The 24259-nt window shown below is 38.2% G+C and overlaps 1 protein-coding gene across 2 annotated transcripts in view; it reads left to right on the top strand.

Annotated features, from left to right (window-relative positions):
- LOC103189063 (low-density lipoprotein receptor-related protein 1) overlaps nucleotides 1-24259 on the top strand; it is a 147158-nt gene that overhangs the window by 96429 nt on the left and 26470 nt on the right. For both annotated transcript variants that reach the window (XM_042344263.1, XM_042344262.1), the window contains 23 exons: nucleotides 2617-2742; nucleotides 3980-4105; nucleotides 5114-5233; nucleotides 6176-6289; nucleotides 6811-6963; nucleotides 7080-7202; nucleotides 7742-7858; nucleotides 8409-8537; nucleotides 9174-9296; nucleotides 10141-10281; nucleotides 11089-11276; nucleotides 11397-11580; nucleotides 12727-12812; nucleotides 14267-14386; nucleotides 14736-14923; nucleotides 15791-15996; nucleotides 17415-17603; nucleotides 19915-20063; nucleotides 21499-21592; nucleotides 22133-22249; nucleotides 22344-22463; nucleotides 22958-23080; nucleotides 23523-23648. In XM_042344263.1, coding sequence (XP_042200197.1) covers nucleotides 2617-2742; nucleotides 3980-4105; nucleotides 5114-5233; nucleotides 6176-6289; nucleotides 6811-6963; nucleotides 7080-7202; nucleotides 7742-7858; nucleotides 8409-8537; nucleotides 9174-9296; nucleotides 10141-10281; nucleotides 11089-11276; nucleotides 11397-11580; nucleotides 12727-12812; nucleotides 14267-14386; nucleotides 14736-14923; nucleotides 15791-15996; nucleotides 17415-17603; nucleotides 19915-20063; nucleotides 21499-21592; nucleotides 22133-22249; nucleotides 22344-22463; nucleotides 22958-23080; nucleotides 23523-23648 — 3162 coding nt within the window. The remainder of the gene's footprint in view (nucleotides 1-2616; nucleotides 2743-3979; nucleotides 4106-5113; nucleotides 5234-6175; nucleotides 6290-6810; nucleotides 6964-7079; nucleotides 7203-7741; nucleotides 7859-8408; nucleotides 8538-9173; nucleotides 9297-10140; nucleotides 10282-11088; nucleotides 11277-11396; nucleotides 11581-12726; nucleotides 12813-14266; nucleotides 14387-14735; nucleotides 14924-15790; nucleotides 15997-17414; nucleotides 17604-19914; nucleotides 20064-21498; nucleotides 21593-22132; nucleotides 22250-22343; nucleotides 22464-22957; nucleotides 23081-23522; nucleotides 23649-24259) is intronic.

Here is a 24259-nt window from a genome sequence, read left to right as displayed (position 1 = left end):
GGTAACTAGTTTCACTTGCATTGTTGGTTAATAATTCATTTTCAATCGTACTAAAACATTAACCCCTATTAATACTGTTTAACTTCTGTTGAAAGAAGAGATTTTCATGAGATTGTTGGTATCAAATCCAGAACTAACTGAATTATTAAATTCTTCCAACTCCGTGTCTGCTACAATTCTAAGAGACAATCCTGTTTGACTGATCAGTCATAGTCTATGCAGGGTGTGAACTGATGACGCTCAGCATGAGCGCGACTGACAGATTTGAGTGTCAGGCAGGCCTCTGGTTAGAACACAAAACCATAGTGGAGGTGAAGTAATTACTTTTAACCTTTAAATTGCTATTATCTGCCATAGAACAGTTGAGGTGTCCAAAGTCATAGAGAGGCTGTCACTACCCTGTTCTTTCATTCAGATAAGGCCATCATAAAGGTATGTGGTCGATCATGCCACATTTTTCCTTTGAATTTATTAGAGCAGTTAGTACGGCAAAGGTAAATGACAAACTAAACTAATTTGTTATGAATGTTTTTTTGTCCCAGATCCTGAGGATTTTATCTTATCCTGGTTAGATTTAGAGAGCAATGATATTTGTATATAGGTAGGTGAATGGTATCTGAAGTTTATTTAAATAAAAGGTATGAATCAATTAAAGAGGTTATACAGACGAAACATTTGGATTAAAAGCAGAATATTTGTGCATTTTAGTAGCAGGTACGGTAAGTGCAACAAAGCTCTTACCTCTTCCTTGTCTAACACTGTAGTCACCCATTTGTCTGCTCTTATGTTTCTTTTCTCCATTCATTGCTGCACAAAAGTGGTCTTCCAAACCAGTTCTCACATTGCCATGTTCAACTTCTGCATGTTAATCATTACTATCCATAAGGTATGTGTGTATTCTCATTCTGTTTAACCTTTTCAAGCTGTAATACTGGTTAGATTAACAAAATAAGCAGGTATAATGCATGGAAGTTCATTTAGAAAAATATGATTGCTGTCAGCATTCCAAAACAAGCTGACATAAAACGATGATTCTTACTGTTGGTAAAAATATGAATTATCAGTTGTAAAGGGGAGGCAAAACTAACTTCCACAAGGGAGCAATAAATCTTCTTGGTTTTATCCCCTTTTAGAACAGTATATGTTCAGTGGTCTTGCAAATTTGTCTTTACAGATATCACAGGCTAAACTAAGCCTCCAGTACCTTTTTGAGCCAAAGAACAGAATAGATTCCTTGTCTCAGGAAGATCATATAAGCAGTGTGGCGAGAATAGAAAACGAATTGGGACCAGAGAAATCCACAGTTGCTTTTCTCAGCAAAGCATGACTGTTCAATCAGTCATCTATCTCTTCAGATCTTTACCAAGTGACTTTTGGTGATGGCAGTCTCAGTGAAGCTGCAGCAGTTTCACACCATCGTTAACTTGTCTACATTACTTCCATCAAGGCAGCACAAAACCTTTTAGTTGCGGTAGCCAATTGCGCACAGCAGTGTCCCATAAACGGTCGAGGATGGACCAAATTATTATTAGTTTAAAATTACTGGTGAGTGTAGATAACGAAACTGTTTGGATGGCGAGGGATCAGGTATTTCATGTATCATACTATGCTGAACACAACTTAGTGATTTTACAATTAAACAATCAGAAGTTGCTTCTAAGAACAAAATATAAGTTGTCTACCTTATTTTTAAAAATTGCAATAAAATTCAGTAATCAGAATCTTCACTATGTGTCATCTGAAGTGGAATGTGGTTCCCTCTTACTGCTGTCAGTCAGAAGCAAAACTAAGCTAATGTGGTCTGATCTCTTTCGAACATCTCAGCATCAAACACAATAGAATTATGTGTTTTTGACACTTGAATGGAGCTAGACTAGAAAGACTGCTAGTACCACTGATTCTGTTTTAGACTAAAGGATTTTTCAACATTTTTTTCCACCCTAAATAATAATCCTTGCATTTGATATCGTGCTTTTCATGTCTTCTAGACGACTAAAAGCACTTCACAGGATACAAAATGACTGTATATTTGTGGGCGAAACGCAGCAGCCAATTGCACACAGCAGTGTCCCACAAACAGTCGTAGATTGAAATGACTAATTTATTATTGTTTTTTTTTCTTGAGGGATTATTATCAGGCATTTGGAGTAAGGAAACTTGTCCAAGGTTTTGCCCCCTCCGGGAATCGGATCCAGGTCTCTCGCTTGCGAGGCGAGTGTTCTAATCACTGAGCTATCCATAGTAAGTTTCTAAAACCAAGTATAAAATGAACTACAAAATATATGAACTTATCCTTTTTAGATAATTCTATCCAATGACCACTGCTGGATGTTAGACGAGAACCACATCAGGTACAGTTATGACTCTTGAGGTTGAATACCTGTGGTTATTTGCGGTCTAGGTGCATACATGAAAAATAGCACTGAGAAAGCTCCTGAAGGGCTAGTGGGCCAGTGAAACTGTACGCCTGGATACCTTAGTACCTTAAAAAATGGAGAGGAGAGTGGCAAAAAAACTTCTTGACTTTAAAGGAAACCTGCTAATTTCATTTTCCTAGATTTTCTTTGCTTGATAAAGTATCTGTTAAATACATTTTTCTTCCTTTTTCTAAATAAGGTGAATTATCTCCATGCAAAGTTAATAATGGTGGATGTCAGGACCTGTGCCTGCTCACCCCTGAAGGACATGTGAATTGTTCCTGTCGCGGTGAGCGGATGCTGTTGGATGATCTCACGTGCAATGGTCAGTAACCATAATTTTAAATTCATTATATCTTCAGATTCCTGTGTGCTGAGCAGGGCACTGAAAGTAATTAAATATTTCATATTCCTGATACGTAGAAGGTACATTTTTGTGGCAAACTAGCACATCATCTGTGGCGAAACTGTTTGATAAATTGAGATTAAATTATCCAGTTAGCTAGATGGTATATATCATTGAGTTTTGAAGGTGACCAGAGGAGAAGTACAGTTTGTGAATCCAGCATATCATCACAAATGAATTACTAAACACTGGTTAGGTTCAGTAGAATTAGAAGCAGGCCACCGTAGTAACTATAAGTTCATGAGTCTAATGCCAATAAAACAATTGAATCTTTTCTAAGAAACAAGCTGAAAGAGCATCTGTAGAAAAATAGTAAGTAAATAGCCAGAGTGGATTTAGAAAAAGGAAGATCATGCCTGACTAATTTCTTGATTTCTTTAAGGGCACTTACTACAAACAATTAAAATGCTAATAGAAAGTCTATATATCCAAAGGAATAGAAAACAAGTTGATTGAAATACTGAAGGTTTAAAATGAGCTGGTCAGAACAGACTTTGTAAAATCTGTTCAATTTTGGTTATTATGCCCCGAAACCAGTCTTGCATTGGAAAATGTATAGAAAAGAGAAATCAGTGTGATCTGCTTTCATGAAGGAATGAGCATTGACTAAAATGAGAAACTTGAACCTTACAATTCAGAAAGAAAGTTGGTGTAGAGAAGATCTCACCAAAATATCTTTGGTAACGGGTAGATAAAATCTAGATAATTGAAAATAATCCTTCACAATAAGATAAAACAATGGGAACCATGAATATAATTTGAAATATTAATAATAATTCTTGCATTTGATATAGCACCTCATCACGACTTCAAGACGTCTCAAAGCGCTTCACAGGATATACTATAAAGTGAATTGACTGTATTTTGTGTGCAAAATGAAATGCATGAAAAGCCAATATAGAACAGATATCAGGAAAATGTATTTTACTCCCAAGTGATGAGTGTTTGAAACAATATGGCATGCAGGATTATAAGAGGCAGAAATCATCAAATTATTCAAAGAATAATGCTGTGGGAGAATTAATGTAAGATAGGGTGGTCCAAAATCTTTTTCTTATGTTCTGGATTGATATTTAGGTTTTTCAAATCGACGTAAGAAACCCTTCTTATTGACACAATTTTGTGATTATTGAGTACGAATTTGCATCTTTTCTAGCTCCAAACTCGACCTGTGGAATGGATGATTTTGAATGTGGAAATGGAGATTGCATTCGTTACATTCTGACTTGTGATAAGGTGGCAAACTGCAAAGATAAGTCTGACGAAAAGCAGTCCTACTGTGGTAAGTGAACCCTTTTTTTCCTTTTCTATTTTAATGTGCTTTTTTTTAAAATCAGTGGTAGGTACGTTTTCATCCGTTTTCATCCTTATCAATACAAAGCTTCACATGGCTGTTAACCCCACCAATACCAGGCTATGTCTCCATAACTCCCAATAAATCAGATTCAAGAAATGGATGATGTTAGAAAGGAGAGCTGTGATCTTGTGATGGCATCTTTGCGTTGACATTTGGTGAATAATAAATTGTAAACTTAACAGCCTGCTACGAAATTCCTTTGTCTGTACTGACAAGGCAAATATTGCAGCTAATCCATGGTTTATGCATTCAGGTCACTGTTTGCCTCCGTGTTAATTAATTCAGTAGATTGTGCACTTAGGCTGGAATCCAAGCAGTGACACAGAAATAATGGGGCTGGAATGATTTGCAGCTTTCCAGTCACGTAACCTGGTTTTGTCTTTACAAAATAACATCTGAAATAAATGGATTGTGATTTTGCAACTAAAGAATCGAGTGCTAGTAACTATCTCACACCCTGCAAACATTTTGCTTGGTTCTCATTATATACAGTGGATAAATCGTTTCCCCAATCATCAATTTTGTCAACTGACGTACTTGTTCTCTTAAGTTAAAGTGAAGGGCTTGCCTGGGTTTTTGTGTGTGGGGGACAAAGGAGTTTATACTTTCATAATTATGCATTATTTATTAATGTTCATGAACAGAACTAGATCTTGATTCCCATCTTTATTGCATGTAATTTAAGGGTATGGGAAGATTTAGGAATGTATGGTTCTCTATCATGATTCTTTATCTAAATTATTTATCTAAACTGGAACTTAATGACCCTCAGTTTTTTATAATGAGGTGTGTTTCTGAACTGTGCATGGTTTATCTACACCTGTGTAACCCAATCGTCAGATTGAAAATAAGTGAAATAAATCATGATAACTTTTCAGCATGTGTAAACATTATATTCAAGATGCTTAAAAGATGTATTGTTTTATTTTTTAGCAAATCGAAAATGCAAGAAGGGCTTCAAGCACTGTTTGAATGGTCGTTGCGTTCCTAACCAGAGCTGGTGTGATGGGGTGGATAGTTGTGGTGATAATTCTGATGAAATCTTCTGCAACAGTAAGTGATCACAGGAAATGACGTAATGGTAAACATTTTAAGGGTGGGCATTTCATTGAATTTTTTTTAAAAATGTTGATTTTATTACAAGGCTTTCTACTTTTTGTGGGACATTAGAGCTAACGTGAGAGAATTAGTTCTGCACACGCTGATCCCCAGAAGGAAGAAATTAAGTGCTATAAGTTGTGGTGAGTAAAGGGTGGTGAAACACAGAAATTTTTCTGCATCAGACTTTATCATTGGCTTCCTCAGTACTTTGAAGAGCAAATTCTTCCTGTACACTTCGCTCTCCTGCACCGTGCTGTGTTTGTCGTCGGCGAATTCCATCTCCAAGCCTGGGTTCTTGCGCTCACTGATGGTGGAGATACTACTTTTGCTCTCGAACCTGGTCAGGTTCGGAGATGCTGAGCTGAGACTGCATCAATGAGAAAGAGAGAGTTATGTGGCTGGTTTGTGTTTATCTGGTGTGGACTGCATGTTTACCCACAAAATACGCAGTCACTACACTTTATGGTATATTCTGTGAAGCGCTTTGAGACATCTCGAAGATGTGATAAGGCGCTAAATCAAATGCAAGGATTATTATTATAAAGAAGTAAAATATCATTGCCAAGTTAATTTCCCAAGCCAGATAGCTAAACTGAGAAAGGGCAACAGTAGGAATGCTCATTTTGAAGTTGTAGCCACGAGCTATACGGGTGCAAAATCTGCTAAGGTTTCTGCTCCTGTTTTCATTTCATTTTGAGGTATGGTAACATACCTTTACTGTTTCATATGAATTAATATTGTTTGAAGACCTTTCATTTTAATGGAAATTAATTGATGCAATTCTGCAGTTTCCAACCTTCTGCATCTGTGTAAGGCAGAACGATTTCCATTTGTAACCCAAGAATATAGATTTTAACCGGTAGAGAATTAACCAGCATTTAATTTTCACGACAGAGACGACATGCACTGCAGATGAATTTCGATGCAGGGATGCAAGTTGTGTGGGAAACTCAAGCCGTTGCAACCAGATTATTGATTGTGAAGATGCATCAGATGAGCTGAATTGCAGTAAGTGAAACGCTAGCATACTAAGTGGGGAATGTTCAGTCAATCATAAAATGAGATCTCGAGTTGTTGCCTTTTTTTTGATGCATTTGATTGATGACGTTCTTCCTCTTTGTAGTGCTTTCAGCCACGACGCCTAGAAACTCTGGAACACTCTTCCTCTAACCCTCCGCCTTGCCCCGTCCTTAACCATCTTCAGGTCGTGCCTGAAGACCTTCGTATTCGACCGTGCCTACGGTCACCTCCCACCCGTGCTCCGCCACTGTCAAGCGCTCCAGGACGCTACCCTGTGTGAGGGGCGCTATACGAATACAAGTGGTTGTCGTTTGTGTTGAAGCCGAGTGGCATTCTGTACAAGAGTCAAATTTGCAAATGTTGTACATTGTAAGGATAAGAAACAAAAGGTGTTTCAAATTATCTGGTTTGTTCAAAATGTCCAGGAAGACGGTTGTGAAAATTGGAAAGCTGTAATCAATTGCAAAAAATGTGTGAAGAATCTAAATGTGCTTCTACTTTTTCAATAGCCTTTGTTACTGACTGCACTTACTACTTCAAGTTGGGGGTGAAAGGCCACACATTTCACAAGTGCGAGCAGACCTCGCTTTGCTACCTTCAGGCCTGGCTCTGCGATGGTGCCAATGACTGTGGAGATTATTCAGACGAGAGAAACTGTCCAGGTATATATTTTTGGGGCGAACTGTACTTCAGCATGACTAATCACCATGATGTTCTTATCAGTTCATGTAGTCTTATAATTGGGATACTGTTCATTACATGGTACTGTGATTTCCAGATCAAAGGAAGCCCAAGTGTCCTGCAAACTATTTTGCCTGTTCCAGCGGCCTCTGCATCCCTATGTCATGGTCATGTGATAAGGAAGATGATTGTGAAAATGGAGAAGATGAGACACACTGCAGTAAGTTGCATCTCCACTTACTGAATGTTTTTAAGTTGCTTAAATAGAGAATGGAACAGCTGGTGACGTGGATTGGTGAAATTCCTCTTTCAGTCAGCTGAGAAGAGATTGAATCTCATGTTCACTGCTTGCTACATTCCTTTTCCTACAATTTCTTCCCCCCCCCCCCCTTCTCCACACACAAAAGAAAGATGGAAGTTGATTTGCATGGGGCTGTATCCAGAAGCCGTCGCTAAAAAACACCGAGGCAAATGTAAATTAGAAACAATTATTGAACTCTTATCTCACAGACATCATAGAGTGCTTGGCTGACCCAGATAACCATCTGCCCCCATGAGAGTAAATGTATCAAAACTGTTTAAACTGCTCAATAATACAAATGTACTTGTTTGAACATGTTTATTTTGTGCGTGTACACAGCAACCAAAGCGTTATTTCTCTTTAACTCTGACACGTGCTAACAGGCCTCAGAAATACATCCGAGTTCTTCCTTTTGCAAATGTTGTGCAGCAAATTGATGGTTTTGTTTAATTTAACAGATAAATTTTGCGCCTATTCGGAGTTTGAGTGTGATAATCACAAGTGCATCACCAATCGCTGGCTTTGTGATGGAGCTGATGATTGTGGAGATGGTTCTGATGAGGACAGTCGATGCAGTGAGTATCATTGTGCAAGAAGGCTGGAATTTGTAAAGTTCTGAATTAAACTGAAAACCACCCAGTCTATCTTAAAAAACATTCTGGATATTTAAAAGTGAAGCGTTCTTACGTTGGGCTTTGCATCATCCTTTTTGTACTGTAAAATGAATTGACTGTATTTTATGGGTGAAACGTGGCAGCCGATTGCGAACAGCAGCGCCCCACAAACGGGTGGATTGAGTGACCAAATTATTATATGATAAATATATATTCAACATTGAAAACAAATTCAGGTTTAGTTAACTACATGGAAAATGAACCAAAAAAAATGTGTTGTCGGATAACAATGTAGAAGCTCAGAAATTTGCTTAGTGATATACTGACAGCTTTCCATTCCATTAAATTAGTTGGTTAAAGAGCTGCCTTGAAGTGTGAACATTTTCAGGGCCATTCACTAAATTTGCAATTGCCATAATTGTTAGTTTTATTTCTTACTTGTCAAAAATCAAGTTGAAGAAGGCCATGCCTCTGTTGAGCTGGTACAAAATGCTTTGTTTCTTCATGGTAGGTTCAGTGACTTGTGCGCCAGGATTATTTAAGTGTCTCGGTTCACACATGTGCGTGCCTCAGGCCTGGATGTGTGACGGTGAACAAGACTGTCCGGACGGAGCAGATGAAAGTTTGGCATCTGGCTGCCGTAAGTAAAGAGAACATTTCCACCTGGGCAACCCATGCTATCATGTCTCCATTCGGAGAATTGTACCTCAGGCTTTTGATAATCAAATAAATTCCAATGAAAAGTACCAATAATTATTCTAACAGAAGGTGAAACCTACTTGACTGTGCACTCATCAAGTCACGCCTTGCATATTATCATATCAGGTGTTTTTACCATTTTGTCCCTGTTGAAAATGCCAGGCACAGCATCTGTTCTTGCAGAAAATTATTTGAACTACAAAATCTTGGGACAAATATGCATTTGTCAGCATTGTAAATATAACAGAATTCTGTCCTATGTACACCTGAAAGAATAAAAACGTCTAGTGGTAAGTTTGACAGGAAGTCAATCTTTGGTTGTGCTGACGTTTTTCAGCTACTCGAGCTTTGCTATTGTGGATTTTGTTGGTGTTCGAATCACTCGATTGTATTCCTGCCTTACAGCTAGCCTGTGGCGGAGTGGCATAGTGTATTTCCCCATTGACGTACATCATTTAAAAAACAACACAGCGCACTTCCCCTCTCTCTTAGAGTGATGAGTCATCAGAAGTTTACTCCCATTTACTGAAGTACCTATCAATACATCTAGCAATTATTTTTCCTACTCTTATTTCAGTGTACAATAACACCTGTGATTCTAATGAGTTCATGTGTCAGAACAAACAGTGCATACCAAAGCATTTTGTGTGTGACCACGACAGCGACTGTGGGGATGGATCAGATGAATCTCCTGAATGTGGTGAGTAATTGTGCCTGTGGAAAAATCTAGATGTGAGGATATTTTGAAGGACCAGTGTATTTTAAGTGCATAATAACTATAATAATAATAATCCTTGCATTGATATAGCACTTTCTCAAGTCATCGAGACGTCTCAAAGTGCTTCACAGGATGTACTGTAAAGTGATTTGATTGTATTTTGTAGGTGAAACGTGGCAGCCAATTGCACACAGCAAAATCTCACTAACATTGAACCAGACTGACAAGCAAACTATCTGATAGATATATATATATATACCCCAAAATCAGTAAAGGGAATTTATTACTTTTACAAAAATAGACATAGCTAAGACAATACATAGGTTACTGTTCTATAACATTTTGGTACCGATATGCTTCACATTTTGTCAATATCAAAACACATAGTTGGACCAACACTCCTGATTTTTGGCAGATTGAATGGACTTATACTATTCTAGACACAGAAGAAGTGCCAATGAATAAAAGCAAAATCTGAAACTATGTTCATTTAAATAAAAAAAAGTGAATATGGCCCAATTTAAATGATGCAATAAGAAGAGCACGAGGACATGTGTTTAAAGTTGCAAAGGACAATTTCAGGACAAGCGCCAGGAGTGCTTTCAGAAATGCACCAGCATTGTTTATCCATTGTGTAATTAATGACGAGAACATGGGGGTTACCGATAGGGTGGTTGAGGTCAAGCACTAGATTCGTTTAGAAACAGTTTGATGTTGTGATGGGAAGATGGTAGGGTGGGTGTTCTGGAAGGATGAGATTAAATCCAATGGATAATAATTGACATGCTCTTTGATTTTTTTTCTTTATGTTTATCTTTCTTCATAGAATATCCAACCTGTGGTCCCAATGAGTTCCGCTGTGCTAATGGAAGGTGTTTAATTAACAGTCACTGGGAATGTGATGGAGAGTTTGATTGTCATGACATGTCTGACGAAGCTCCCAAAAATCCACACTGCACCAATTCTGGTAGGTGTTAATGCAGTCCATAAAACACTAACTTCCCTTAGATTATATCTGTTTTGGGTCCCTCTACCAGAGGGGAAGTCGGTCCATATTCAACTTGTCAATTCAATTTAAATACCTGAATCAGATCACCCCTTATTCTCCTCGGATTTTGGGATTAATTTACACAGCCTATTTGTAACCGAAGCAGACTAGTTTAGCTAAATGGCCTGCTTTCATATCACTGTAATTGTGTAATTAAAGCTCTTCGTCTCTGGTATTAATCTGGGGAATCGGCATTGGAATCCCTCAAAGATACTACTACTAATAATAATCCTTGCATTTGATATAGTGCTTTTCACATTTTCTAGACGTCTCAAAGCACTTCACAGAATAGATTGTAAAGTGAATTGACTGTATATTTTGTGGGCGAAACGCGGCAGCCAATTGTGCACAGCAGTGTCCCACAAACAGTCAGAGATTGAAGTGACCAAATTATTTTTTTGTTGTTGAGGGAATATTATCAGACATGTGGAATAAGGAAACTTGCCCAAGGTTTCGTCGTGCCGGGAATTGAACCCAGATCTCTCACTTGCAAGGCTAGTGCTCTAACCACTGAGCTACAGGATTCCACTAAATAAATCCTTCCTAACTTTGGGTGCCCAACACTGTAGACAAAAATGCCAAATTGCAACTGGCCAGAGCTCTATAAATTTATCAGTGAAAGAACACTTCCTTGCTTTTCTGTTCCCAGATCTTTTGCTATAAAGCCTAGCTATAAGCATAGCTCCTATTAATGTGTTGATTATGTATGTTCTCTTTCTATTATAGAGAAGAAATGCAATGATTCTTTCTTCCTGTGTAACAATGGAAAATGTGTCAATGAAACAGTTCTATGTGATAACAACAATGACTGTGAAGACGGATCAGATGAACTGAACTGTTTTATTAATGAATGTCTGAATAAGAAACTTAGCGGATGCTCACAAGAGTGTGAAGATCTGAAAATTGGATTCAAAGTAAGGATTAAAGGCATCATCACAAACCGGTTGTACCTCCTGAAAAGAATTAGAATACATTTTTCAGTTGTTGTGAAAAATCTGAAATACTGACGTATAATCTTCCCTTCACATTTCTAGTGCAGGTGTCGGCCTGGATTCAGACTGAAGGATGATGGAAAGACTTGTGTTGATGTTGATGAGTGTATTACAACCTACCCCTGCAGCCAGTACTGTCTGAATACTTTTGGAAGTTACAAATGTGCTTGCTCCGAAGGTTATATCTTGAAACAAAATGATCAGACAAGTTGCAAATCCACATCAGGTACCACACTTTTATTTGCATGTGATAATCAAGTAGCAAATAATTTGATTGACCTTTTAATCAAATTCTTTAACTTTCTTTTCTAATGTGCCCTGTTAATCCAGAGCAAGATTCTATGAGAAAGGATACCTACAGCAGTGATTTCAGCTGCTTTATTCGCTTTGTCCTGTTTCATGTGTAAACCTTATTCATTGTGTGCAATATTTTGGAGGTATTTTGGTACAGTTTATTAGTCTAAAGTTTGTATTCACCTTTTCTCAATTCCCCTTAGGCTGACCAATACAAAATCTTTTAATAGCGATACAACATCGCTGTAGCAAATCAATGCACTTCTATCTAGGTTTCAGGATAGCCGAAAGGAATCATAAATAAAAATACATTTGCTTTGTTCCTCTTTTTCCTGCAAAGAATGAATAGCAAGTGTTGTTATTTTTGATATTTGTCTGTTTGTTATTCTGAAATGGAATCAAACTGTTGCAGATTGAACATATTATTATGCGGTTGTTTAGCAAGACTGCAGAAATGTAGTATATAATTAGCCATCTCCCAGTCATATATACTTCTGAGGTTCGAGCATATTTTGCCAAAGCACTCAACAGTAGTTTCTTTGTGCAAAAGCTGTGCATTATATAAAAGTGCAGATTTGAATAAGGAACCCTAGCTTGAAGGTTTAATTTTTTACATAACATTTAGATTTGCCCTCATTCCCCCAGGACTGCATTAGTGTTAACTTAGACAACGAGTGTCTACTTCTGCATGAATTCAGTCCCTGCTAAACTCATTCCGGACGCTCCCTGTAACATGCATCCTAAAAGCAGCTGAGTGAAGGTGGAGCCAAATCCCAAAGCATATCCAGGCGAGGATTCCTTGGGGTACAAAAAAATGTTCTATAACTGAGTCATTGTCTGATTTTAATGGAAGCACTTAGAGCTTGTGTTATTATTAGTTCTGTGCAACATTGTCAAAGAGGTCTGCCAGTTCCCCCAGTGTGAGTTTTACAAATGACCATAGCTACAGTCAGGAATGGTGGGTTATTGGAAATGCAGCTGTTCAGTCTTGGAACTAGAAATCTATCGGTTCTGATACTTCATAGAAATGGCTATTGAATCAGGATCAGCAGAATGAGACACTGTCTTCCATTTGCAGATGATGAAGCCTTCCTGATTTTTGCTAACCGCTACTACTTAAGAAAACTCAACTTGAATGGTTCCAACTATATCTTGCTAAAACAAGTGAGTCATTTTTATTTGTGAATTGGTATAGAATTGTTTTCTCTGTTTATAAATACTATGGTTTTCATGTCAACATTTGTCAGTGACCTCCAGCAACTGAAGTTAAATGAAGCCATTTAACTTTGGAAGAAGAAAATAACTTAATTGTGTGCATCCTGGATGACCTTTATTATCAACATCATTATCATTTCCCGCTGCACAGTACCACTCTCCTATAGACTGGATCATTCCAGTGGAGCTGAATCTCCAACTTGATGCAGTTTGGTGTTTAAAAGAAAACTACAAAATCTGTAACTGAGAGCTCACGGCTCTCATCCATTCCCATGACAGATGGGAACATGATTCTGCATCACATGATTTTTCCCAGATGGTCCAAAGTGAGGTGACTTGTGGCTCGAAGGATGTGATAAATTTCCAGGGTGGATGAAACATTGACTCGCTTCAGTGGTCAACCAAAAAAGCACATGTACTTTGAAGGAAACCCAAGCTCAGTAGATACTAGGTAGTACCTTGAAGACCATACTGGATGAACACATGAGTCAAGTTCTTTTCCTGTCTTGCACGACTTCACTGACATCCACATTCCCTTCACACTATAAGAATATGTTAGATAGACGAATACAAATCGAAAAACTATCATGATATAATCCTTTTTTAATCCAAACCAGATTAAATCCCAGCACTAGCCTGACAGGTTAGTGACAGTCGAATGAATAAACCACACAGTTTTATAATTGATCATTTCCCTGGTTTCTTATACTTATACTACTTATTTTTACTGGTTTTAAGATTGATGTACAGAAAAGGCAAAGAGTTGACTTGCATTGGTAGAAGTTCGAAAAAAAAAGTCCCTGGGCTGTCAACGGCCAAGTCAAATGGCCTGATTAACTCAATTGCCTTGATACTAATCCCTTTCCTTGGTCTTAGCAGGAGAGTCATGCAGACTAAGAGATAGAGACCTTACTTGGGACTTGACTTGTAACTTTTAAGATAACCATCGATTCGCAGTTCATCAAACAGAACTTTGGTCTGTTATGCAAATAGGTATTGAATTTGATTGCTAAAGATCTTTAATATTTCACTCATTTCTCTATGAAGAAAAATCTATTTTTAAAAGAAATGGTTCAGTTGCAGTGCTATAAATTCAGTAATCTACAAGTACTTAATAATCGGATGAAATTAATTAAAAGCATTACTTAATAGAAATCAAACGGACAAATGTTTCATGACTCTTTGTGATTATATATTTTACTCAATAGACAGTTGAGTAATTTATTTCTGTTACTTATACTGTCCTTATCCATGGCTGTATAAGAAGTAAATATTGATATACTTTTAGCTCATCTTGGAGTGCTCAGCCAGGTTGCTGTGCAATGCCAGTTAATGCCATAAGTTAATGTCATGAAGTTCTCTCTTGAAAAGAAATATAGGTAATAACTGATTTTTTTTAAAAGGGTTTGAATAATGCTGTAGCGTTAGACTTTGACTACAGGGAGCAGCACATATACTGGACAGATGTAACTACCCAGGGTAGCATGATCCGCAGAATGCACCTTAATGGAAGCAATGTTGATGTAAGTAATACAATTCATATTCCATAGAAACTGTTGGTAACGGTGTAAAATTAACCTTATGTGGCGCTAGAACTGACACCAAGTCCCGCAGCATGAATGCCCTGATACACAACTATCAGTAACACTGAGTTTGTGTGTATTGCAGATTGGAGAGTGAATTAGATTTGTATTATTGGTAACCAGATTGACGTGTGAAATGTATGTAAACTTATTTCAGCTTTCATGTACTGTAACAGAAATTATGCACAAAGCTTATGTCAAAAAAATATGCAATTATATATTTCACTACTGTATCAATTGACATATTCTGTGTTGTAATCTTTCATGTGGCTCTGTGGTTTCATCCTAGATTTTGCACCGCACAGGCCTCAGCAACCCAGATGGACTTGCGGTTGACTGGGTGGGTGGAAATCTGTACTGGTGCGATAAGGGGAGGGATACGATTGAAGTTTCAAAATTACATGGAGCTTATCGCACAGTGTTGGTAAACACGGGGCTGAGGGAGCCTCGTGCTCTAGCAGTGGATGTCCGGAATGGGTAAGAGTCTACCTAGCACATTTATTTATTTATTTATTCATTCACCAGACAGACTAAAACTTGGGAAGAAATTCGATTGGTTAGTAAAGCTTCTGACCTTGATAATGTGGGCTGATAATTTCATTGCTGCCCTTTTATATTTATCTAAATATCCAAATTCTTTACTTTCTACAAATTGGATTTTGGTACACATCAGACATCCATCTTTCGAAACATCCATTTCAAATGTGCATTGTTGAGTGAACTGCTGTAAAAGTAAGTTTATATTCTATCTGCAATAATAATCTCAGGATGTGGTTGGCAAAGTTATGAAAGCGTGGAGTCCTGTAGCTCAGTGGTTAGAGCACTCGCTTTGCGAGCGAGAGACCAGAGTTCAATTCCAGGCAGAGGGCGAAACCTTGGGCAAGTTTCCTTACACCACACAGAGCCTAATAATAATTCCTCCAAAACCAAAAACAATAATAAATTGGTCATTTTTAATCTACGACTGTTTGTGGGACATTGCTGTGCGCAATTCGCTGCCGTGTTCGTCCACAAATATACAGTCAATTCACTTTACAGTGTGTTCTGTGAAGCGCTTTGGGACGTCCTCCCGACGTGAAAAGCGCTATATCAAATACAAGGATTATTATTATATCAAAATCCATTTGAATGGGGGAGGGTAGGAGAAAGATGGATTCTTTTGTGATTTAGTGCTTGAGAACACACTGTTTAAAACATTGTAAGTTTAGAAAACTAACTTGGAACAATCCTGGAAAAGTTGAGACATCTGTTAGACGTGCCTGCTTATATCACGCAAAGATTGACTTTAGATGACTCCATAAAGTGTCAAGTTGTTAGATAGTTAATTTTTTATTCATCTTTAAGGTACTTATACTGGTCTGACTGGGGGGATCACCCTCATATCGGTAGAATTGGTATGGACGGCACCAATCGTAGTATGGTTATCGACACCAAGATCACCTGGCCTAATGGACTTACGCTAGATTATGTCAATAACAGAGTATACTGGGCAGATGCTCGAGAAGATTATATTCAGTTTGCTGATCTAGACGGCTCCAATCGCCACATAGGTAGGTGGCATTTAGCTATACTGCTGCTTATTAGTAAAAAAAATCTTTTCACTGGTGAAAAATGCCTTGTTTTTGGTAATAAGTAAAAATAAGTTTATTTGCATATTGTTAACTCTGAAAATTAACCAAACTTACTTTGTAGCCATAGTGTAATCCTGTCCGTAGTAGTTAGAGCACTCGCCTCGCAAGTGAGAGCACATGGGGTTGATTCCCAGGCAGGACAAAGCATTGGGCAAGTTTCCTTACTCCACAACCTTTGTTTACCCAACAGTAAGTAGGAACCCTGTTGTTAGTCGATTGGTGATTACTTTTCCGAGGGTAATACTCCTTTCAAAAATAAATAAATATAATAATAACTCGATACATAACTGTTTGTGGGGACGCTACTGTGCGCAATTGGCTGCAGCGTTTCTCCCACAAAATACAGTCAATTCACTTTACAGTATATTCTGTGAAGTGCTTTGAGACGACTCGAAGATGTGATAAGGTGTTATATCAAATGCAAGGATTATTATTGTATTTAAAATAAGAGTTCACGCTCTTTCAGTTCAGAATTAATCCTGTGAGTGTTTTCAAACCTTTTAGTTTCTGTACCAGAATATTTTTTTGCCTTACCAAATAGCCATAATGATCTTTGTTTGGAGGACACTTTTCTTGTGAAACCTGCAATGTTCAGGGAAGTTCTTGATATACTATTATCATGTAAACTTTAGAATATAATTGCTTTCTACAACTACCAGCTAGGAGATTTTCATGAAGTGTCTGTCAGTTGCTGTTTGATTTGCTAAAGTATTATTGAATTTATGTAAGCCACAATGTGTAATTAGTGCATTTGTTGATGTAAGTTTATATGCTGATAAACAAGCTACTGATGTATTACAGAACTGCAGTATTCACTTGTTGGAAATACTTCCTTCATATTGTTTGACATAAAATTGCTGGCTCTTAAGTATCTACCACCTGGAAGGAGATTTTCTTGTTTGTCTAACCCTGGTAATATTTTTAAAGTTTATATTTCAAATTATGTTTCAAGGTAAAATTTGTTACAATTCAAAAGTTTTTTTTTGTTTTATGTAACATTCCTCAAATACATAAGTTGTTGACTTATGTAACGTTATGCATCCTAAAATATGTGGTCTGGGTGAAAAGTGCTCTTGAGTTTTATGTGTCCAGAGGTATTCATTTACCAGGAACGAATACTAGGGCTCTACATCAAATGATTTCTGCAGGGGTCAAAATATTCTTGAAAGACTTTGAAGCCTATTGCACTTTTGAGATGCCGTATTCTTTCTTAGTGGTTGGAAGTCAAGTTACACAATTTTGCAAGCCTCAGTGTTTTTGATCAACTATTTTAAACACCCCTATGATTGTTTAATTGTGGCATCTGTTTGAATTAACCTACTTCTCTTTCTGCGCAGTGTTGGCTCAGGATATCCCACACATCTTTGCTTTGACACTCTTTGAAGATTATATTTACTGGACAGACTGGGAGACCAAGTCAATCAACCGAGCCCATAAAACCACAGGCGCAAACAAGACTATGCTAATCAGTACTTTGCACAGACCGATGGATATTCATATCTATCACTCATACCGACAGCCTGAAGGTAATGGCACCCACATACAAAATCACCTTCACTTAAGAAACTTCTCTTGCAGCTTTATATACAGTAATTATTACACTATTTAGTTCAGAAAAAAATGCTTGCCTATATTACTATATTAACCCTTTGAAGGCCTTCCAACTTGCCTACACTGTATCTGCTCTGCTATGTGCCACACAGCTGTAGGTTCATTTCTTTAGTGCTTTTCAAAGCTGAGGATTCATGGCTACTGGCAACTGGCTTTAGTGTGCCTATACTGTAACCTGCTCCCTAAACTCAGTCGCACCATTTTACAGTTTATCTTGTTAAGTCACAAGACTTATCTTGTTAAGTCAGCAAGTCACACTTCTGTCCCAGGTTCAAATGCTTAGTTGATCTGATCCTGCATGTTCAGGTTTTCAGGAAAATCCTCACACATGTACAACATTTCCTTTTAGGTTCAATCAATAATAATATAATAATAATTTATAGTTCTAAAGCATCCTATTTCTGTACACTACATTGTACGTCGTACTGTTGCATTTTGTGGTGTTTTGAAGTTTTGTCGCTGGGAAAGAAATTTTAATCCCCATTCCATGGTTCATCAGATCTGCCAGCCACAATCAACCCTTACTAACAAACTCCATCATCATCTTCTGGCACCTTTCAAAATACTGACTATCTTCTGACCTGAATCGAACTTGATCGATTTCTCTTCAAGGGTCCATATATGCTGCTGGATATAAACTGAATAAATGAGTTGTACACCAAGGCTTATGCCCGAATTAAGGATTGGATGATTTAATTTCACTCAGTGGTTATATTTTGTAGTGAAAGGTTATCTCTGTTATGAATAGTATGCTTATCTTAGATTGTTTTAGTGTAGCAGATGATTTGAAAGGGAAAAATATTGAGCAATGTATTAGCAGCACTTAATTTTTCATGTGACATTTGTTTTGTGCATTTGAGTACTCCAGATTTGAAGGAAGCAAATGCAAACATTTTTTCCTCAGCATTATGTGAACTGTTTATAGCATAGAAATCCTGTTACTGTTGCTAAATAAATCAACATAATTTTCTTTCGGAAATTTTGGCATGGATGCAGTGTGCGTTCGACATTCTGTTCATTCACCACCTCCTCTGAATCTGTGACACTGCATTTGCTCACCTCTATTCTACAGAAGGGAGGCCAAATGAGAGAGAATTGTGTGGCCAACTTGGCATTCTTCGAGTGGTAGAATAAAGACTGGTTGAAGATCCATTTGGCTCCTGAAGTTTGGGTGAAGGACTATTACTTACTGAGCCTTCTATTTTATAGGATGTGGTTCTGCTGCAGTCTGGCTTGTGGTTTCTCTCAGCTCAAATGTTGTGCTAAATGTGTTCTTGTAACATTTAACCTCTTTTTCAGCTCGCTTGCAAAACACATATTAAATTACTGGCCCGAAGCACACCATGACATTTTTCTTTGTTGCATAAAACGAGAGGAGTTTGACATTAGCCATTTATTATTAAAACTTAGTGCAAGCTTCCTCATCCTGGTTCCAGAGGCAGTGAGTGTGCTGCATTGAAGTGAGACTGAAGTTAATAATTCTGCAATATTTACACAGTTTTACCATAAAATAGATTTTGCATTGGACTATTCTGAAAGCAGTTATTGGATGGATTCAAGATGACAATCTAGTTGGATCACCAAAAAGGGGCTTAGAAAGACAGAATTCCTTAGAAATAATTTTTTGGGTGTTTTTTTCCCCAAATGTTCTCCCCTCCCCATGTGCTTGGACCACCGAATCTCCAGTAATCATATTAACTCGCCATTCCCATGTGTCAGCTCAGATACTGAATCGCTGGATCTCACCTTTTGTTTTACCACACAATACTATTTATTGTATACATTGGGAGGACATCACAAAGTGCTTCGGGAGGGCCTTTTAGATAAATTGATCATTCATCTCATGGCTATTTGTCAGACTTTGCTGGTGCAAATGACTTCAAAAAAAATAACTCCTCAGTAACCAATTGTGAAGCAGTTTGAGATATTTTAATGTGATAAGAGGCTATAAAAATGAGTAACTTTTTTTTTAAATACTCAAAACAAAAGTGTGGTGAACATAAACCTTTTTACTCAGATTTTTTCAAGTACTATTAGCATCAAATGTTCTGGTCTTCTGGATGAGAAAACACCTGCCTACACTATGAGCTCAAGTCCTTGACTTACGCACAACCTTCAGACCCAGAAGTGAGAATGCTGCCAATTGATCCAGACCAGAACAATGTTCAGTAAATAAATCTATGCATCTTATTTTGCATTAACTAACGTGTTTAATTTGTCTTCCAGTTTATGACCATCCTTGCAAGAATGATAATGGTGGCTGCAGTAATCTTTGCCTTCTGTCTCCTGGTGGTGGGTACAAATGTGCTTGTCCCACCAATTTCTACCTGGCTGCTGACAGCAAGATATGTCTATCCAACTGCACTGCAAGTCAGGTATGTGACTCGGGACCAACAGATTTGTCTGCACTACATACAGAGAAAGGATAGGGAAGATCAAATCTGTGTTAATTTTGGTATTAGTTCAGAATTGAGTTTTATTTCAGCTTGTCTGAAAAAAAATTAAAAAGTTACAATAATTTTCTTTTTTTTTCTAAATGGCTGCCCAAGAGAATAAGGGATAAACCGCTTTAAATATGTTTTACTGAGCTATGCTCATGTAAAGTCTGTCTGGAATATTTGTCTGCAAATTGTTGGTCAGTGATGTAATTTTGCATGACAGGTTCCTGTCAGACCCCATCTTAATCACTTCCACAGGTTTTGTTGCCATCTGAAAAGGTTTTCCATAATCTCACTGAATTTCGATTAAAATGTTTTTATTAGATATGTCCCCTCAATTGAAGAATATTTGGGTGATAGGTTAAAAAAAGTTGTGTGCTATTTGGATAGGAATATTAGACTTATTGCATGTGGTTGTTTTTTTTGGTCAGCCTATAACCCAATCCCGAGAATTTATATGCAGATTGGCAAGGTTTGGGGACCCCAGAGTGCAGTGGGTAACACGGCCTGCAATTGAAGGGGGGTAAATCCAGAACAAATTATTTGTTTCAAGAACAAATTAGATAAATTTCTGCTAGAAATTAATATCTCAGGATACGTATATAGTTTGGGACACGAAATGTCAAGCAACTGCCAGGATGCTAGAAGGCGAACTAGATGGACCTTGGTCTTCTTTGGATTTGCAATTCCTTATGTTCTTATGTACTGGAGATTAACCAGCTAAAAACCATTAGCTAACTTTGGCAAGCTTCCAGATGTTTGTCCGGCTTGGATAGTCTTACCAGATGGTGCTTAATCACTAGTTGGTCACGAGTCATCCGAGAGGCAAGGATTTGACCCCCACTAGATAAATAACAGCTACAAGGAATTGCTTGTGAGCTGCGTGGTGAGCAGTCACTCCAGTTGTAATTCTACTGTTCAGTACATCATTGGGTCTCCATTTCTGACTTTCACTCCTAGACTCTGACTGGAATGTTGGCAGAGCTGAGAGTCGGTGCTTTTCTCTTTCCTTTTCGTGCTTTGCTCTGCAGCAAGAAAGCGCTACTTGGGGCAGGGCTTTCCCAAGTTCCATAAGGCAAGTGGTTGGCCAGAGCTATAGGTTCCAGAGGGTGTGTTTTGTGTCCCTATGGAGCATTGCTGAGCTTTTACTTAGCAGCTACTTGCACATTTGAGATCAATAGTTCAATGTGGGAATCACAGTTGTAGAATTCCTACAATTGACCCTTTAAGTAAATACATGAATTGTCATGTGGCCGTGGCCCTTAACAAAATGCTGCTAATACTGTCTTAGTAAGTGCTCATGAACACTTCAGAAGGCTGATAATGGATCTTAATTTGAAAAAAGTATAATTCATGGGTATTTTCTCTGCAGTTTGTTTGTAAGAATGACAAATGCATTCCCTTCTGGTGGAAGTGTGATACTGAGGATGATTGCGGTGATCGATCTGATGAACCTGAAGACTGTCGTAAGTATTATAATATTAAAGCTTCGCTTGGGTGGGGGGTGGCAATACATAATGATCAGGACTGTGGGGAGGGAGAAAGGAGATGTTATTTAGACTCTTGAGTTTATTTTTTGGGGGGTCAGCTGGGTCCTGTTTTCACATGCGTGAGACACCCAGCTGACCCGCCAAAAAATAAACTCAAGAAACCCATCAAGTTGGTTAAAAATAACTCAATCAAACTGAGCATTCCATGCAATCCACACATAGAAGTTCCAGAAATAGAGTGTTGCAATGGGATGCGCGCACTCTCCCTGGAAGGACACAACCTGCTTATCTAATTCCGGAAGGTATTAGGAGCAGGTTGGCAGGAGCCAAGGCTTGGGGGGCCCCAGAGTGTGTGTTGCGCTAACTGCTGGAGTTTAACAATCTAAAACCGCATGGCTTGCCATTGACATTGCTGTCTGGCAAGCTTTCCCGCTGCTTGTCCAGCTGGGACAACCCACCCATGAGGGCTTTGGCTTGCAGGGTTAACAGGATTAATGTTACTGTCTTCTTAATTAGCTGAATTCAAGTGCAGACCTGGGCAATTTCAATGTGGCACTGGCCTTTGCACCAACCCTGCTTTCATCTGCGATGGGGACAACGACTGCCAGGACAGTTCTGACGAAGCCAATTGTGGTCAGTTCTGATTTATTTCCTGTGATTTATTATTTCGATTATTTATTGTACTATTAGCGTATATTGAAATTAAATGTCTTGTTACTTTGCACAGCAATTCATGTTTGTCTACCGAGTCAGTTTAAGTGTACAGCAGCAAATCGCTGTATTCCTGGAATATTCAGATGCAATGGGCAAGACAACTGTGGAGATGGGGAAGACGAGAGAGACTGCCGTGAGTGTGAATAAAATAAATACTGAACTTCCTTTTTCACAAATGGACATAATTATGTGATGTGAAATATAATGATTTTCAACCATAGTATCTGTGCAAAGGGAGTCAGCCTCTTCCAGTTAGACCTTTGGATATGCTCCATATTAAAACTTTGTAATATTATGTTGTATTTTTTGAGCTACTGTAGCTTGCGTGTGTGCAGATGTTAGTAAGCAAATGTACTGTAAGAATTAACTTTTAATCAAGGTTAAATAGAGGTGTAGCTGGAAGAGATGCGAGTTTGTGTGGGATGAGTGCAAGTACAATCAGTGCACACTCCAGTATGATCAGACAGCAGTACACTGTGCTCCAAGACTTTAGAAGATGCTTAAGTACTGAATGGCTATGTTGTGATCATTACAAGAAAAGCGGGCAGTTTAAACATGGATGTCTTTGTTCTGCCTGTGTAAAGTTTACGTTATGACTTGCAAACTTTTGTTTTTCAAAAAAAAAAGCTGAGGTTACCTGTGCACCAAACCAGTTCCAGTGCGCAACAACCAAAAGGTGCATCCCACGCGTGTGGGTGTGTGACCGAGATAACGACTGCATGGACCACTCGGACGAACCTGCCAACTGCAGTAAGATTCATAAATTAGTTTGATTGATGTTACAATTTAGTTGTCCCACAAGTACAATGCTGGTGTACGGTGATAGAAAGCTACAAATGGGTTTATGTCGTTCTTTGTTAATTTCTGGCTGATGACATTACAAAACCCATGAAGGTAAAGGATTTTGGGAGCAATATAAAGTTCCTTTTCAACCACATCACCGTATTGATGTATGCAGAGTGTTTTGACTTGATTTTTGATCTTCTTAAACAAGTTTAGCAGTGCTTAGACTGAATGTGTGAAGGTATCAAAAACAATTCAGACATTGAAATAGTTGTCAATTGCCACATTAGAGATCACAAGATTTCTCAGTACCTACTATTTGTTAAATCATTTTTTTTAAATATTCTTAAAACAATGAAAATGATTTATTGCCAAATGTTCAGAATAATGTTATGGTTTATAATTCCAGCTCAAATGAGATGTGGAGTGGATGAGTTCCGTTGTAAGGATTCAGGGAGATGTATACCAGCCAGATGGAAGTGTGATGGTGAGGATGACTGCGGTGATGGATCTGATGAACCAAAAGAAGAATGTGGTACGTGGAATCTGTGTTAAGCGACCGAGCGTAATACAACAACAAATTACATTTACACAGTGCCTTTCGTGTTGCGGGAGGACATCCCAAGGAGCTGGAGAGTCAGGGATTTGGTTCAGGAGGGATGGAGAGCAGGGAGGGTGGGGGAAGGTGGGTGACCGAAGGTGTGGTGGAAGAGGGGGGTCTTCTGATTGGCCTTGAAGTGGGCAAGGGAAGGGGCAAGGCGAAGGGACTGTGGGATGGAGTGCGCCTTCTAGTGTCTGAGAAACAAAAACTCTTGCACCCCTATTAGATACCTGGCCACCACTCAGTGATTCCTTACACCACTGGCATTGATTAGGAATGCAAAATTAAGTATCAAACCTATCAAGTACAGTAACACTGCTCACTGTTTAGGAAAATTAGGAAAACTATTATTTTCTTTTTAAAAAAGTGTAATGTGTGGTATACAAAATATGTCAAAAAGATGTTAAGTATCACAGTTCTTTAACAAAGGCAAAATACGGCAAATGCTGGAAATCTCAAATAAAAACAGTCGCTGGGAATACTCAGCAGGTCAGGCAGTATCTATGGAGAGTGGGAAAGTAAGTTAACGTTTCAGGTCGATGACC

The sequence above is a fragment of the Callorhinchus milii genome, unplaced genomic scaffold (assembly GCF_018977255.1).
Source record: "Callorhinchus milii isolate IMCB2004 unplaced genomic scaffold, IMCB_Cmil_1.0 Scaffold27, whole genome shotgun sequence".
Taxonomy (NCBI): domain Eukaryota; kingdom Metazoa; phylum Chordata; class Chondrichthyes; order Chimaeriformes; family Callorhinchidae; genus Callorhinchus; species Callorhinchus milii.
The sequence above is the reverse complement of the archived record's forward strand: the minus strand, read 5'-3'. Positions and strand labels throughout refer to the sequence as shown.